At 37.1% G+C, this 18,563-nt stretch overlaps 1 protein-coding gene across 1 annotated transcript in view; it reads right to left on the reverse strand.

Moving 5' to 3' along the window:
- FOXJ3 (forkhead box J3) overlaps window positions 1-18,563 on the reverse strand; it is a 146,605-nt gene that overhangs the window by 108,833 nt on the left and 19,209 nt on the right. Inside the window, 1 exon segment of the mRNA XM_030324147.1 lies at window positions 17,383-17,443. Coding sequence (XP_030180007.1) covers window positions 17,383-17,426 — 44 coding nt within the window. The 5' untranslated portion in view covers window positions 17,427-17,443.

The following is an 18,563-nucleotide window of genomic DNA, read 5'->3' on the forward strand; positions in this document are numbered from 1 at the left end:
TTTACAGTATTAACACATCTTGTGTTCCTTTTCCTGTAAGTTTCAAGTCCAGAACTTCTCCAACAGGACCGGAATTTGAAGCCTAATATATTTACTGCCCTTCTCTAAATTATCTCCAAATTACTCTAACTAGAATCTTAAATTCATGAAGCTGTATTTTAAATTTATACAAGCTATACTCATAGTTCTAACTCCACTCAGTGTACAAACTTAGGGATCATGCAATCAAAAGATATTTTAGGGGCACCTGGGTGGCTCAGTAGGTTAAGTATCCAACTTCAGCTCAGGTCATGATATCACAGTTCTTGAGTTCAAGCCCCGCATCAGGCTCTGTGCTCACAGCTCAGAGCCTGGAGCCTGCTTCAGATTCCGTGTATATCCCCGCCCCCCACCCCCCCGCCTCTCCCATTCGTGCTCAGTCTCTCTCAAAAATAACTAAACATTAAAAATATTTTTATGCTATATGTGTAACTCTCATCTTAGGTATCTTCTGCTCTACAATGTAGGAAGGAAAAATAAGTATCTTTGGACATTAACCACTCAACTACATTCTGTCATTAAGTAAATACTATATTTTGCATTTAAATCTCACTTACTTACTGGAATCTGAGTAGTCCGACAGACTGATGAGCACTAATCCCTTTAACACAAGAACCCCCAAAGCCATCTTTGCAGCTGTTTTTTAAAAATCCAGACAGAACGTGCTATTATAGTCCTTACACTTAGTTTAAAACACATATATAAAATGTACATACAGTAAAAGTCCTCTGAATAACATGTATTCACTGGCTCATCCTGTCTTAAGTGTACATTTATCCTGACCTCTCTACAACCATACTGCTTCAACCTACCATACAACATTACACAAGTAGTTTGGCATTAGTGCTGGCAGAGGGCTAACACTGGGAAGCTAATCCCATCTTATCATTTAGTGTTAAGTATGATGCACAGAAAATGCTGAAGAAACAGCCTGAACTTTTACACGTGAGGTCTATGATTCAGCTGGTCCTCAAAGTGTGATACAGACACCCTTTCAGGGAATCTGAAGGTCAAAACAATTTCATTGTAAGATGTTACCTGCTTTTTTCATTCTCGTCCGTTGATGAGCTTTTCAGATGCTATGTGATGGGTGATATCACATCAGACTGAATGCAGAAGCGGAGATGAGAATCCATCTCTATTAAACCAGTTTTTAAAATTTGCAAAAATGTAAAACCAATGCCAAACTTCTTACTTTTTTTGTTTTGCAAAATACACTTAATGTTTCTTAAAGCACGTTATCATGGGCTTACTGTTATATCTTTGTAAATTAACAAATGTTTAATTTTTTCTTAGTTTTAATTCCTAACGTAATAAAATTTGATAGATAAAACACACAAACAAAAGCTTTTTGGATACTAAATAATTTTTGAGAGACCAAAAAATTTAAGAACCATGTTATAATAACTTATTAACTTAAAGACTAAAGATCAGTTCTAATATATTACAATGTAATGAAAAAAAGAGCTTTCAAGTCACTCAAAAGTTTGAATTTTTCACTCTTCCACTTATTAACTGCAACCTCGAACAAGTCAAACAAACCTGTAAGCCTCACAGATTTGCTTTGAGTTGTAAATGACAAAAATATGTGGAACAACCCTAAACACACACTTAATGCCTGGCACACAGTAGACATTCAACAAATGACAACCATTAGAAACCTTTAAAAAAGAAAAAGACACCTTGCTTGTTTTCCCCTTGTCAATGAAGTCTCTGTAGTGCACAACATACAACAAATTTAGTTGAATTCAGTTCCACGTTGTGTATTTTTAAAATGTTCAGTATCATTTAAGTTTCCCTGGCCACAACAGGTAGGTAACATCAGGCCTTTCATCCACGTTGTGGATTTTTAAAAAACGTCCAGTATCACTTAAGTTTCCCTGGCCACAACAGGTAGGTAACATCAGGCCTTTCATGAGATGCACAAACTTGAAAAGGCCAAAAATCAACCTCTAAATTTCCTGTAAGTCTTAAATAAGCAATCTGACATACAGCTGTTTAACAGTAGGAAATGTCTATAATAAGTATAGACTACTTGAGTTAGAGATGTTCTCAGAGTATCATAAATGTATTCTTCTAATGTCTACTTTAGACTCCTGGTTATAACTTCAAGTATGGCTAGGTTAAAAGAAAAATCAGACGAGTCTTACACAACAGACTTCAGTTTCATAAGAAATGGACCAAAAATTTTAAAGAGTAGAGAGGGAGGGATCTGCGTGAAGAGGACACCCAATTCTAAACTTTAAAACAATAATCAATGAGGCACCTGGGTGGCTCAGTCAGTTGAGTGTCTGACTTCGGCTCAGGTCATAATCTCGCGGTTGATGAGTTCAAGCCCGCATCGGGCTCTGTGCTGACAGCTCAGAGCCTGGAGCCTGCTTCGGATTCTGTGTCTCCCTCTCTCTCTGCCCCTCCCCCACTCATGCTCTGTCTCTGTCTCAAAATAAATAAACATTAAAAAAAGTTTTTAAACAATAATCAATGAAGAAGAAAATTACAGAACTATACCAGTCAAAGGCATATTCGTTGAGGTAATTCAGAAAAATAAGTGAGAATGAGTTAAGCTAGAATTTAAGGGAATTTCACCATGCGTCAACTGATCAAACTATTAAAATCTAAATACAGACCTTCTATTGTAAGATCACATCAATCATCATTATCAGTGCACATAATACATCAATACTGATTATCATTCCATGGCGTGAGAGGGTCTGAAGAGGATTAACTTCCACAGACATCCCAGTGCTGTTTAGGGTAAATGTTTACTAGTAATCTATAAAAAGATACTGCAGCTCAAACTTTATTAGACTCTAGGGGAATCTCTCTGCCTAGAGACTACCTTGCTTATTCTACTATTAGCTCCTAAAGACCTTACATTTCTGTCTTGTTTTTTGTTTCCTATCATCATCACTTCAAAGTTTCTCAGCTTTGCGGTCTTTAACACAGACTTTATCCCTTTTTCTTTTCATCAAGCATGGTAATTTCTTCCATAAATCATCACAATCTTTTCTTAATGGAATAAACTACTTCCATAAACTACTTCCAGGTGCTCAAAAAAACCATAGTTCTTTACCACCTTCTAAAATTTATTTGGCAATTATAAATATGAAAGTTTTTCTTTACCCCTTTTAACCCACCACTAAGCAGATACTGGGTTATCAGGTTCTTTTCTCAACAGAGTACTTACAACTACCAGATTTCAAGACTTACTGTAAAACTGCAATAATTAAAACATACACACAACTACAATAATCAAGACAAATGGTCTCAGTGAAAGGATAGATATATACATCAACAGAACAGGGTCCAAAAATAGACCCACACCTATATGGTCATTGATTTATTATTATCATTACTGAAGTATAGCTGACATACAATGTTATAATAGTTTCAGGTGGACAACATAGTGATTCAACAATTCTGTATGTTACTCAATGTTCACCAAGTATAATCACCAATATTAACATATTTACAGTATTATGGACTATATTTCCTATACTGTACTTTTCATCTCCATGATTTATTTATTTTATAACTGGTATTCTCTACCTCTTAATCCCTTTCACTTACTTGTTTCCTGGCCAACTGATTTTTTGATTAAAGTACCAAGACAAGTTAGGAAGGAAAAACTTCAAAAAATGATGCTGTAACAACTGGTTCTCTATCTGTATGAAAGACATGCAATGGCCCTTATATCATAAACAAAACCTATAACTGACTTACAGAAATGTAAAAGCTAAAACTATAAAACTTCTAGAACAAATCATGAGAGAAAATCTTTGTAACATTTGATTAAGCAAATATTTCCCAGATAGACATGAAAAAAATCACAATTCATAGAAGAAAACTGGTAAGTTGAACTATTATCAAAATTAAAAATTTCTGTTCTTCAAAAGACACTGTTAGGAGAATGAAAAGAAAGCCACGGCCTGGAACAAAATACAAAGCATGTATCTTAAGAAGGACTTCTATCTCAAGTCCTTTGTATTCTCAAAACTTAGTAATAATAAAGAACACCCAATTTTTTTTTAATGGCAAAAGATTTAAATATTATGTCCTTCTCACTTTTGTGTTGACAGTTTAGCTCATACGGGAAAAGTCGAGCAGTGTTTTGCAGTTCATTTAAAGTAGTTCTATATATAACAATGTTATAAACATTTCTTAGAAATGGTTGAAACACTTCTAAAATGTGATTATCGGCATATGCATGATTGCTGTAATGGTTTGACATTCGTTTTAGAAGTTGTGAATGTTATGACTTGTGCTTATGTAGACACAATCTTCTGCCTCAGTACAGAGGCAATGACTTCATAAAGTCTACTGAAAGAAAAGATGAAAAAGAGAAAAGAAAGGAAAAAGAAAAAAGTGAAAAGAGAGAAGAGAAGAGAAGAGAAGAGAAGAGAAGAGAAGAGAAGAAAAAGATAAAGGGAGGGAGGTGGGAGGGCAGAAGATCTGAACAGATACTTCAACAAAGATATAAGATGGTAAAGAAGAAGCACATGAAAAGATGCTCCACATCATTAATCATTAAGGAATCGCAAATTAAAACTACACTGATTATCACTACATACCTATGAGAATGGCTAAAATTAAAAGACTGACCATACCAAGTGTTGCCAAAGATATGGAGCAACTGGAATTCTCACACACTGCTGGTGGAGAATGTAAAATGGTACAATACTTTCAAAAACAGTTTGACAGTTTCTTAAACATAAACCTACCATGTGATCCAGTCATTTAATTCCCAGGTATTTACCCAAAATAGATCATATGTCCAAAGACACACATATAAATGTTCACAGCATTTTTATTTGTAATAGCTAAAGCTGGAAAACATCCAAATATACATCAACAGGTAAATGTTGTTACACATATCCAATGGAACAAAAAGGTATGGACTACTGATGCATGCCGAGACACAGGTGAATCTCAAGGTAATTATGCTAAATTAAAGAAGATGACAAATAAAAAAATATATACTATACAGTTCCATTTCTATACAACTTGAGAAAATGCAAATATACATATAGGGACAGAAATGCAGATCAGTTGATATCTTTGCAAAAGTGACCAGAACCATTCAGGGAACTTGGGAGTGATGGTTATGTTGTGGTAACAATTTATGGGGGGGGGGGCAAGCTTATCAATCATACTGTATCTCAATAAAGCTGTTTTAAATATATACACTGTAAAACCTTGGTTTGTGAGCACAATTTGTTCCAGAAACATGCTTGCAATCCAAAGCACTTGTACATCAAAGCAAATTTCTCCTTAAGAAATAATGGAAACTAGGATGATTTGTTCTACAACCCAAATATCCCCCTCATCTAAAAACGATTACACTACTGTAATATAATACAAAAAAATAAAGAAAATACAAATATAAAGAAAGATAACAAATTAACCTGCACTTACCTTTGAAAACCTTTGTGGATGGTGTGAGGGAACAAGAGAGAGGAGGATTATTGTGCAGGACGACTTTCACTAGCACTAACAAAATCACTGCAACCTATTGGTTCAATGGAATCTTTTTCTTTCCATGCAACTTTTAAAGGAACTATCCAATGACACTTTTATTTCCTTTTGAGGATTTCACGGAAATGTGACATTGCATTGTCTTTAAACAGACTCATTTCTCACATTGCTAAAGCCTTATTCGGGTGGTGCTTTTCTACAAGATTTTGAACTGCTTCCCACATTTTACACATCTCCCTAATCTCATTTGAAGTGAGGGATTCCTCTGCCTTTTTCTCCTCCTCCTCTGCAGATGAGATCTCGTCGATAACCTCTTGTGTTGCTCATGATACAGATCCATCAGTTTGTCAGCTCTGGCCATGTTCCTCTCCAACTCTTTTTTTCTTTTTAATTTATTTTTGAGACAGAGAAAGAACACAAGCGGGGGAGAGAGCAGAGAGAAGAGCGGGAGAAGAGAGGATCCCAAGCAGGTTGCACACTGCCAACACAGGGCCTGGCAGAGGGCTTAACTCATGAACCATGAGATCATGACCTTAGCTAAAATTGAGTCGGACACTTAACCGATGAGCCACCCAGGCACCCCCCTCCACCAGCTCTTGAATATCGTCTTCATTCACTTCCAGTCCCATGCTCTTCCCTAAGAATATAATTTCATTGACAACTGGCAGCTCCTATCCATCTAAGTCATGTCCAAGAATGCAATCAGGCCACAGTTTTCTCCAGAAGAATTGAGGGTTCTCTTGTTGATCCCATCCTAGGCTTTACTGAGGACCTTGAGGCAGTTCACAATGTGGAAATTACTTTTCCAAATTCTCGAAGGGTAAGGTTTGTTCCTTAGTCATCTTGAAGCATCAGTGAAATAGTGCTTTGGTGTAAAGCGTTTTAAAGTTTGAAGGACTGGAGGACTAGAGTGGTGCTGGGAAGAAAGAACTGACTTTAATGAACTCAAATTCCTCCAGTAAGTCATCCTCAAAGCCTGGAGGATGAGCAGGAGCATCATCCATAACCAGCAAGGCTTCAAGTGGCACCTTTTCTAAAAGGTGTTTCTTCCCTGCAGGCCCAAAGACCTTGTTTGATCCACTCAATGAACAAGATACGAGTGACCCAAGTCTTACTGTTGGACCTCAATATAACATTTAGCTGGCTCTTCTGCACCTTGCATTTCTTGAAGGCTTGTGGATTCTCAGAATGATAGTATGAGCAAGGGCTTGACTTTTAAATTACCGCTTGCATTAGCACAAGAGAGTAAGACAGTCTTTCACGGGCTGTGATGGGGTATTGTATTCTCTCCTTCTGTAAAGTAGGTCCTCTTTGGCATCTTTTTCCAAAAAAAAACTCTGTCACCTTGCAGTTAAAACTTACTCCAGCCAGTATCACTCAGAACCATGAGCTTCTGGAACTCAGTAGTGAACACCTCAGCTGCCTTAGTGTCCAAATTCACAGGCTCTCTGTGCCTCACAACACTTTGGATGCCATTCTCCTCTTACAGTTATCAAACCATCCCCTGCTTGCCTTGAAGCCTTCTTCCTTTTCTGTTGACGTACATGGTGGTTTACTTACAAGGGCTGGTGTACAAGGCCTTTGCCTTACTGCAGATGAAATTCTCTCTCATGGTATCACCTGCTACTGCTTCTCATTTATCCAAACCAGAAGTAACTTCTCTACATCTTCCAGAACATGTGGCCATCGCTTTGATATTTTGCTGCATCTAGCCCCCTTATTTCTTCTTTATATTGTGCAAATGGTCGATGTAGACTTCTAAAATCTTGCAATTTCAGCCACTCTCATTCATACTTCACGATTTCCTTACTTCCACCATAATCATTTTCTTCTTCTTAACCACCTTTTTTTTCCAGCCTTCTTCTGCATGGGGGCCATTGTATACACTCTCACAGATGTTGACTATAGTACAGTATTATAAACTCTTGTTATATACTGTATTTAATGTAACTGGCAATAAGGCAGCCAGAGCAAAGAGTCTACATCTGCAGGGCAACCTGACCTAGAATGAAGCAAAAGCAATCCTAAGCTTACTCTTGTGTGGAAAAGCAAAGGACTGTCCATAGGTGCATTAAAGTGACCAAAAATACACTAATGCCAGATGTGGACACCTTCCAACGTTCTGAAAAATCAGATTTCTGCCAAATACCTTGGCCTGAGACCAGCATCCAAGCAAGGGAGAGCAATCACCCACAGTCCCACAGCAAGAGAGAGAGAGAAGAACCACTGGCTCAGTTGTGATCATGTGACATTCAACGTCACATACTACTCATACTGCAAGACATTGCTCCTTTATCAAGTTAAAATTTACTAGAAATGTTTGCTGGTCTTACAGATACTCAGAGAACAAGTTACTCACAATCCAAGGTTTTACTGTATGTGTGTGTGTGTGTGTGTGTGTGTGTGTGTGTGTGTGTGGTGATTTTGAGTAAATCACAAAGAAAAAGTAAACTGGAAGCACAAAATTTAAAACTTTTTTGCTCTAACCAAAAAAATTGTGCCCAGAATATTTTAAGAACTCTTACAATGCAATAAGACAACAAACTACACGGTTTTAAAATGTGCATAAGGTATGAATAAAGACATACAAGTAGTCAATGAGCACATGAAAAGATGTACACCACATCATTAATCAATAGGAAAAAAATTAAAATCACAAGTGAGATACCACTCTATACCCATTAAATATCTAAAATCAATTTGAAAAGCAGTAATATGTTCCTTTATGAATTTAAACCCTGTAAGTTTTGTCTGATTATCAATAACAAAAATAACTGTATCTGTGCTATACGGTAAAGCATGAGTGATTATCCCCACTTTATATGGCTTCTAATCCATTAATCTGATTACACTACATGGGCTTCTCAGATTTTTATTTTTTGAATTATCTATAGGCCTACCTGTAATAAAGTAAGCACTGTATTTTTCTCAGGCTCTACTCAAATAGTGTCATCTTTCCATAACCTCCACGAATTATCCTTTTTATACCTTCTTACATAGCTAATATATCACTCTCCAAGTTGGGCGGGGGTGGGGGGAGGGAAGGGGAGTGGAAAGAGTGTTAACTGTGAGGAATGGTTTCCTATGCTTAAAATTTCCATTCAGTACCATAACCTTCAACAGGGACCTGTCAATCAGCACCTATCCCTTAGGCTCTCAAGTAAAGCATGTATGGGCAAAAATCATCTTTCTGCTATCCTGTTCTTTGTGTTGTCTTCTATGACAATCTTGAATGCTAATAAGCACCATAATGAGTATGGATTCAATATGTATCTGTTCAAATAAACAGAACTGGGGTAACAGTCCAATTCCAAATCCACAATTCTAAGGATACTCGTTCCAAAAGGAAGGTAGAAATCCAGTCTTCAATTTATTACCCACATGACTATTAGGAAGGGTCTGAATCCTAAAAACATCCTCTCTTGAAATCCTAACTCTTCTCACCCACCAACAAGATACATGCTGCTTTTGTATCAGACACTCCCTGTAGTATTTTGCCTAGCTCACCATGCCCTTTCTCAGAGTTGTCTCCATCCCCAGAGCCCTGAAAGTCTTCTCTACACCATATCTGTATGAGTACTACACAAATTAAAGGATGAGAACCAGGGTTGATATTTGACCTAAATTGTTTCACCTGAATTCTCTTCCTTAGGAATTCAGAATTAGGACTGAAGTGGTTTGGGCTGGTCTCTTGAATGAAGAAGCTATGAACTTGAGAGGTATGGGATGACCATGTGCCCGAAAGACAAAGAAAGCTTATTTGCATAAATGAAGAAATAAATTACAGAGAAAAGCAACAGAGAAGAGAGTATACTGCCTAGTTTCCTAAGAACCTAAGTTCTATTTCCTCAAGAGATCCAGCTATCCCTGGGTTCTGTGAAACACCCCTGTATTCTCCATAAATAAATTCCTTTCTTTTTTGATGTATCCAGTGCTGGTTTCTTTTACTTGCAGCCAAGCAAAGCTTGACTAAAATAAGCTTACTAAATCATAAATCAAATCATATTTCTTTTTTATTTTTCAGTATTTTTATACCATATACACTGTTGACAGGCACAGACTTTACATTTAACTCTTTTACTTTGCCAGTATACCCACTGATGCTTTTTATTCCCTATTATCTCTTATATTATTTCCCCCATGTATATGAATTCATGACAACTCAAATTCCTCTACATCTCCCCATAAAAAAGGCTGATGCTTTTCATAAAAACATTTTTTTTCAATTTTAGACAATGGATTTCCAAATTAAATCACCAGTTTTCTGTCACTTTTTCCAGTTTCCTGCATTCATATTTTCCCTTTTACAACTATTTTTTATAATATCCTCAATTAAGTGGATTTTTTTTACAGCCCTCATTTTAAGAAAAAGCCTCAAATGATTATAAATAATGACAACCAAGAGGCAGAACTTCGTGATTAAGAGCATGGGTACTGGAGCAAGACCTACAATAGGAATCCCAGCTCTGTCCACTAATTCACTGCATGTGCTTCAGTTAAGCCCAACTTTTGTATTTCCATTTCCTCATTTGTGAAATGAAGATAATAATGGTACCAACTTCATAGAGCTGTTGGGAGGGGATTTAATTCATATATTTTAAAATGTTTAAATAATGCTTGGTCTAGTAGTAAGAACACCATAAATGTTAGCTTCCAAAGTCAATATTCAGTCACAAAAGTAACTTTTAATAATATGTCCTTAAGTCAATGACTGATCAATGGTACCCTTCAATACCTAATGCTCAGAAATGGAAGCTCTAGGATATGCGGTCATTTTAGATCAAAGATTAAATTACATTTCATATACTCCAGGCCAGCACAGTCCAACAGAATTTCCTGCAACAATGGAAAAGTACATGTGCTATCCAGTAGGATAGTCACTAGTCCATGTGTAGCTACTGAGCACTTAAAATGTGGCTAGTGTGCCTAAGGAACTGATTTTTCTCTTTTTATTTTTAATTAATTTAAATAGCCACATGAGGCTAGTGGCTACTCTATCAGACAGTACAGCTCTAAAAAATAAGTCAAAGGGGCGCCTGGGTGGCTCAGTTGGTTAAAAGTCCAACTTCAGCCTAGGTCATGATCTCACCATTCCTATGTCGGCTCTGCTGATAGCTCAGAGCCTGGAGCCTGTTTCAGATTCTGTGTCTCCCTCTCTCCCTCTGACCCGCCCCTGCTCAGGCTTGGTCTCTCTCTCAAAAATAAACAACATTTTAAAAAAATTTTTGTTTTTAAGCCAGAAAAGTTCAAAATATAGTTTAGAAAAATTTGTCAAAATTACATAGTTGTCAAAATTAAGAGGATTTCTCATTACTCCTCATTTAATTGGAATATGCCACAGCTAACGTGCAAATTAACAGATTCTATCAATTTCCCCAAAAAGCTTGATAAAGATGGTAACAATGAGGGACGACCATGTACCTCAGTTGATTGGTGCCTAACTCTTGATTTCAGCTCAGGACATGATCCCAGGGTCATGATACTGAGCCCCAAGTCAGGCTCTGTGCTGAGCATGGAGGTCTGCTTAAGATTCTTTCCCTCTCAGGGTGCCTGGGTGGCTTCAGTAAGTTAAGCGTCTGATTCCAGTTTCAGCTGGGGTCATGACATCATGGTTTCGTGAGTTCGAGCCCTGCATCAGGCTGTGCGCTGCTGGTGTAGAGCCTGTTTGGGATTCTTCTCTCTTCCTCTCTCTCTCTCTCTCTGCCACTCCCCTACTCACGCCGGTCTCTGTCTCTCGCAAAATAAATACATAAACTTAAAAAAAAACTTAAAAAAAGATTCTCTCCCTATGCCCCTCTCCCTGCTCGCGTAATTAAAAAAAATTTTTTTTTTTGATTTTTCAAAGATAGTAACAATGATAAACTATGGCATGATCATGCAAAAGCTATTTTTGCCACTGTGTGGGAAAGACCTGACAGCATAAAATTATAGATATAACAAACATATGACATTCAATGTCAGCAAACATCCTTAGCCTGAAGGCCAGTTGCAAACCTGAACACTACTGGTAGATACTCTAGAATCCACGAATTCAGAGGAAGAGGAGATAGAAGGGAGAAAAGAAATCCCACCCACCCCCGCCGCCATGTTCTTGAGCTGACAGCAAAGGATACCAATTTGTCCTCTTTCATTCTAAAAATGATGACCTCTTTGCTTCCTACTATTGAAATAGAGAAAAGAGGAAAAAATGCCAGGTGACTTATGTATACATTTAATCCCATGAATCTTAACAGACCAGTAAGGTAAGCATTAATAACCCTATTATAGCAAAATTGGGAAAAGTGAAACAACTTCCTGAGATCATATGAGTAATATATGGCAGAGATTTAAACCTGTAGCTACTTGATGCTAAGACTACATATCAGAGCTGCCTTATCAATACCAAGCCTATTACTAGAAACAAGGCAGCAAGCGGTCTTAAAATAAATCCACCCTGCTCTGGCCATTCTAAATAGCAAAACAGCAGGATCAACAGTATCAAGAGAAGAGAAATGAGGAAACAGATGGATAGGAAACATCTGGGATGCTAACACATGAGCTTCACTGGTGCTAAAATATCCCTATGTGTTTCCTAGTATATCCTAAACAGACAGCCTGGATCAATAATCCTCTTTAAGGGAGAGGTATAACAAAAAGGAAAAAGCAAGTGCAAAAAAAGGGTAAAAGCAGAAAACAAACAAACAAACAACAAAAACACAACAAAAGGACAAGATCTCAGGTAGAAGTGTCACCAGAAACTACTTATAGTGCTACGAATAACCCAGTGTCCCAAAATTTATATACATATGAATCATAAAAATTCAATCCTATAAAATTACCAGGCAATTCAGAAATGCAGAAAGGACCTCATTTGAACAAGTCTAAAGAAACATCAAATTTTATTTTGCTTTAATCAAACCAAATAATAAGTCTATTGCTACAACATGTGAAAAAATTATGTACACATATGTGTTGACTTGTCTACATAAAGCAAATGTTCAAGGTCAGTTTCTACTTTCAGTAAGCATTTGCTCTTACTGAATCTGTACTTGGAAATAAAATACAGGTACATCTCAGGATTCAAATCCATCTTATGCAAACTCAGGAACCAAACAGATTCTGCTAAATTTTTAAGATTCTATTGTTTGATAGAAACCATATCCATCATCATCTGAATTCTCACTCTTACTATTCAAAACTGAGGAACTGAACAGATGTACATGACTCAGTATTCACTATCTAGATTTATCCAAACTGAGACTATGAATGCAATAGATTTAAACTGCAAGCAATATTTGTGAATCTTATATTACTTTTAATACAATTTCACATAATTTACAAAATCAGATTTTTTCTTTAGCAAATGTAAGCATTCTGTTAAAATCACATAAACACTAGCTGCAAAATAGATCTGAAAAAACATTTTTTTATACATTTTATTCTTAGCAGTTTGCCAGAACAAGTTTATTAAGTTACTGCCTCGTCAGCTCCAGCAACCAAACCCCAAGCCCTTCTTCCCAATCTGCCTTAATGATGCTAGAACTGGGACTCTAAACGCACATGTGCTTTGCCAGGGTGTTTCCTATAAGGTTCTGCCAAGAGGGAGCATTTAAAGATGGACCACAACTCGAGGAAGGAAAAAGATACTGTTGCCTTCTAGTTTATTCTTTAGGCTTCATAAAAGGCATTACCCCACCAAAGATTTCTTCACTCCTACAACAGCAGATCCTCCCCCATAGTACATAAGTGAATCCGGTTTATAGTTTTTCCCAACACCTGTGGAACTATTTTCATCATACACCATTGAAAGACACCCGCACTGATGCAATACCCATTCCTCCGAGGTCTGGGTCTCAAGCCCTAGGACCCGCTCTTTTGAACTCAGACACCAGGCAGCAAGTCATACAGTGCCTTCGTCCTCAGAGGTCCAAGTTTGGTTCTACAGGACGCCTTCCTTTAATCTCTAGGTTTTCCCTTTGGTCTCAGAGGCCCTTGGGGTCTGGTAGATGTTTCTGGAAGTGTCTCTCTCCATGATCCTTAGAGTTTTATTTTTATCCTTTCTGTTACCTAGTTAACATTCTGTTAAGGTATCTCTGTACAAATAAGTGGTGTGGTTTCTGCCCCTGACAGCACCCTGATTTAAGGAAAAAAAAAAAAGGCTCATTATACAGAATACAGTGTTGTTACAGTAACTTGCAAATATTCAATGCTACCTATACTAACAAGCAAAGAAAAACAGAAGTGTTAATTAAAACCAACTTGGTCAAAGATTAAAGAGTATACCTTGCTATCGTAGGGAAATAGGTTCTATTTACATAATGGGTTAGGAAAAAAAGCTTAGGGCTGAAAGCTGCCACCATGGGGGTGAAAACGCCCAAGGTTAGTTAGTGAAATATTGTAACAGGATCATAAGTAAAACTACTTTCCATTTGACACCAATGTACTATTGTACTTTGATCAGAAACTCCATTTGCCCCCAGACCCTTTGCTTTTTACATGTACAAGTTAATGATTACTACCTGATTGTTTTCTCCACATTCACATATATAAGATCTTGTTTTCTTCATGTTCACCACGTGGGTAATATCTTGTGAGCTCAATAAATTTGGAGCAGAAACCCCTATTTGGGGCTCCTGTCTCCTCCCAGACATTTGCCTCTCTCATATTCAATTCTGCGTCTGCTCTATTGCTGGACAAGAGAGAACTCCAGACTCACAGTCTGCGACACCTATCACTACAACATTTTTTGCAATCATTCTTTTACAGAAAATATGGGGTGTCTTTTTCTAATTCACACATTAACACCTACTGGTATAGAACTGTATGATACGAAAACATTAAAAATGGCCATCTCGGGGCGCCTGGGTGGCGCAGTCGGTTAAGCGTCCGACTTCAGCCAGGTCACGATCTCGCGGTCCGTGAGTTCGAGCCCCGCGTCGGGCTCTGGGCTGATGATGGCCCAGAGCCTGGAGCCTGCTTCCGATTCTGTGTCTCCCTCTCTCTTTGCCCCTCCCCCGTTCATGCTCTGTCTCTCTCTGTCCCAAAAATAAACGTTGAAAAAAAAATTAAAAAAAAAAATGGCCATCTCTCTCTGTCTTCCCAAATTTTCTACAATGTGTTATTTTAATACATAAAATACAAGTTCAATTTAAAAATTAATCCTAACATATTCAGATTAAATACTGAATATCTACCAAAACAATACTTAACTTGTTTAGCCTAAATATTTAAGGTAGTGAGGCATAATCCATTTACTATCCTTTCCTACCCAACAGATTTTTAATTATCACATACTTTCATTTCAGCCCCTACCTTCATTTACACTAAAAGGTCCACTCCCCTCTCACCTATGCCTACAAATCCCTACCTACCTACCCATTTTCTCATTCTCAGCCACATATCCAGCTCTTCACCACCAACTCATATACTTATTTTGAAGCTAGCCATTTTCTAGATATACAGATAGTACAACCCAAGATACATATAAGGTAGTATCATACAAGTAAAGTATGTTTATCAGTTACATTTGAGTTAAGAAGTTCTGACTATTCCTATTTGGATCGTGTCACTGGGGAGGTCATTTCTGGTTTGGGGAAGACTATGGGAAAGCAGACTAAAATTTTTATGGTTTAAGTAATCCAGTTTCTATCCCACCACCACCACAAAGAATAGTCATTCTTTCTCTTCCTTGTATCAAACTCAAGGCTTGCCTCCAGTTACAAAAAAATCATGACAAACGACGTTTTCTACCCATACATTTAAGACTAGGAACTCTCTGCTTCGTAGATGGACCATGCAGAATATTAACAGAAATGAAGCTGTATATAAAAACTACAAACCACCCAACTCAGACACCAGAGTCCTAATGCTAAATTTATAGCTATATGTTCAAAAAAGATTCTAGAATATTATGCAACAAGAATTGTCAGTGTTACAAATTAGCCAAATTATCCAATAACTCAAGGTTAGCTCTTTTCTTGCCATCATCCCTTCCAATTCTATAATTCTACCAAGCACAAAGTTAGATATACATTATTCCTAACCCAATGTCACAGTGCAAGCTTAAACCTTAACATAAAAACTCAAATAAAGGGGTTTATAATCTCAGTCCATGACTTTAGTATAGGATTATTTCAGCATATTCCACAACTAAAATTACTTTCAGGAAGTCTAATCAACAGAAGATCAAGTCTGAAAAATATCCCAATATGATCATATCCAAAGTTTTAAACATTCAAAAAAAGGGTAAAATGATTCCTCCCATCATACTGGGCAGTAATCACTATTAGGTCAATTAGTTCCACAGGAGCTTGGGAATTAAGAAACGATAATAGTCTTTTTTAAAAGGTTCTATTCAGAGGCTACATAGGTGTCCCTTGTTTGGAGGTAGGGGGGCAGAGGACACACAAAGTAGAAAAGCAAACCTCTCCACCTATTTCCTCAAGCTGGAGATGCATTCTCAGGGAAAGAGGTGCATAATGGCAAAGATTAAAGCTTTCCTAACTGAGGACAAAGGATAGCCATCCCTGACCAGCTGAAAATTCAAGAACATAAAAATGCAACTTCATTTTTCTTCTGTGGCATTCTAGACATCAAACCTGCTTTCAAGCCAAGGATTCCTTGATTCACATCATCACTCTAATAATTTTTTATCCCTCCTTTCTCTCCTTCTGCCCTCCAAACTGAGCAATCCCAACTCTCATCACTTACTCTATTTTAGCCACACTGACTTCCTCACTGTTCCTCCAACACACAGGCAAGTCTCCTGCTCTACCAGTTCCTGGATTCCCTCTGCCTGAATGCTCATATTCCACATACCCAAAGTGGAAGAGTCCATCTCTCTTCAGGTCTTCAATTGTCACCATTTCAGTAAAGGTTTTCCTTGGCTACCCTATCTAAAAATAACACACACCCCTGTATTTTCCATTCCCTTTCTCTATATTTATTTTTACCTTAGTCCTTATCACTAACATACTTTTTGTGTTCACGTCCAGCACCATATATAACAACAGATACTTCTTGTTTATTAATTGTCCCTTCACCAGAAGGTAGCTCCTTATTATAGGATTTTGATCTGTTACGTTCACTGTTACAGCCCTAGCATTGAGAATAGTGCTTGACAACACATTAGGTGCTTATATGCTGAATAAATGATGCACTAGTTGAAGCAGTTGCAAGTAGTTAAATGATGCTTCCATCAACACTTCATACGCTAGTCTGAAAGATTTTAATTAACAGATTAGACTTAGGTTATTTTTTCAGACTGTTCTCCGGGACCTGCAACAACCCCTCAGGGGCAACTGTGGGGGTAGAACATGAAAGCCTAAGCAAACAGAAAAAAGTCCTGTATATCTGTTTTTCACTGGATTTCACATAAGATTTAATTTGTAGAAAGGACTTAGCAACTTCAAAAAAAATCTAAGACTACTAGGTTGTATGTAACTTAGCTCCTACTTTTTACACTTTATTTATTGCAAATGAGGATCATCAAGGTGTCGTGTTTACATCATCATTTACAAAGAGATAAAAACTAGCACTGAGTCTTATTTAATCTGCTACACAAAGGCAATCAAAATTTACTGGGTATTTTCTAATTAAAACAAGTAGAAAGCAGAATCCTTTTTTTTAAAAGGAATGACAAAGTATAAAAATTTTGTTACTCCATATACAAGAACATACGTAAATTCACTAAATGGAAATTAAGACCCAAATCCCATTATCACAAATGTCTCTGTGAGCAAAAATATCTCCCAAACCATCAGATAGCATAGTCTGACAAAACTATCAGTATTTTATTACAAACCTCACCTTGAATTCATCCTAATATGATCTGACCAGCATAACTTTTAAAATGTTACATGTTCCAATAAGGAAAAAAAGAGTACTCACCTTAATGAAGTTACAGATGGACAAGCTTGTCCATACAAACCCATCTGGCCACAAAGAGAATCTGAAAAGTAAAGAAGAGTTAGTTATTAGAAGCTCCAAAGTAAATTAAACTGTAAATAAGACTCATTTCTAATTAAAACACTCTGAAAACAAATAGAAGGCTAAAACATTCACCACTATCTGAACAAATACCCATATGAATCAAAAATGCTATTAAACGATAAGAGGAATTATACTGAAGACAAACATACCAGAGAATAAGAGAAATAGATACACTGTAACATCCAAAGGAGCTGAAAACTCAAAATTTAGCAAATTGTTATGCTTATGATATACAGAGACTGCGTCCAAACTATTTAGTAGAATCCCATGGATTGCAGAGAGGTGTCTAGAGGAGACCAAAGAGCTGAGTATGCAGGTTCCCAACCCCACATAACTGTCGCCCACTCTATCTACTCTTCCATCAAAGCAGTGCTATCTTTCCTGGTTTTATACACCAGACCTCACTAAGACTTCATCTGAAGAATGGTTCCATTATTTAAAAAAAAGAGTTAATAATACATTTGAACAAAGGAGTTTGGAATAAGAAGTTCCAGGTTCAAATTCTACTGTGATACTGTGAAACTTTGAAGAATTTATGTAACCTCACTGAACCTCAGATTCTTCACCTGTAACATGGGGATAAATACCATCTATGTAATTTTATTTACTCATCAGGGATAAACTGCAAGTTTGTTAGATTAAATAAATTAATGAGCAGATGTAAAAGTCTCTATTAGCACTACTAATTGGCAAAAGGATGATCCACAAGTGTTTACAGGTAACATGAATGAGAGAAGCTGGAATGGATATAAGCATATACACATGAATACACTGCACAAATGGTAGAGACTGTGTGCAACTAAAGAAAACGTTCATGCTGCAGGGGATGGATCAGCGACTATTCCCAGTTCCAGCCAATTGCTGTTAAGCAGGACTGCAAGCCCAGTATTCTAAGAAATAATTTTTATTTTTTTAAGATTTTATATTTTTTAAATCTCTACACACAACGTGGGGCTTGAACTCACAACCTCAAGATCAAGAGTTGTTGCATGCTCTTCCAAATGAGCCAGCTAGGTGCCTCTCTAAGAACTAATTTTTGTAGAGAAGCAAGATATCCAAAATTTTATTTATAATCTCCT

The sequence above is a fragment of the Lynx canadensis genome, chromosome C1 (genome assembly GCF_007474595.2).
Source record: "Lynx canadensis isolate LIC74 chromosome C1, mLynCan4.pri.v2, whole genome shotgun sequence".
Taxonomy (NCBI): Eukaryota; Metazoa; Chordata; class Mammalia; order Carnivora; family Felidae; genus Lynx; species Lynx canadensis.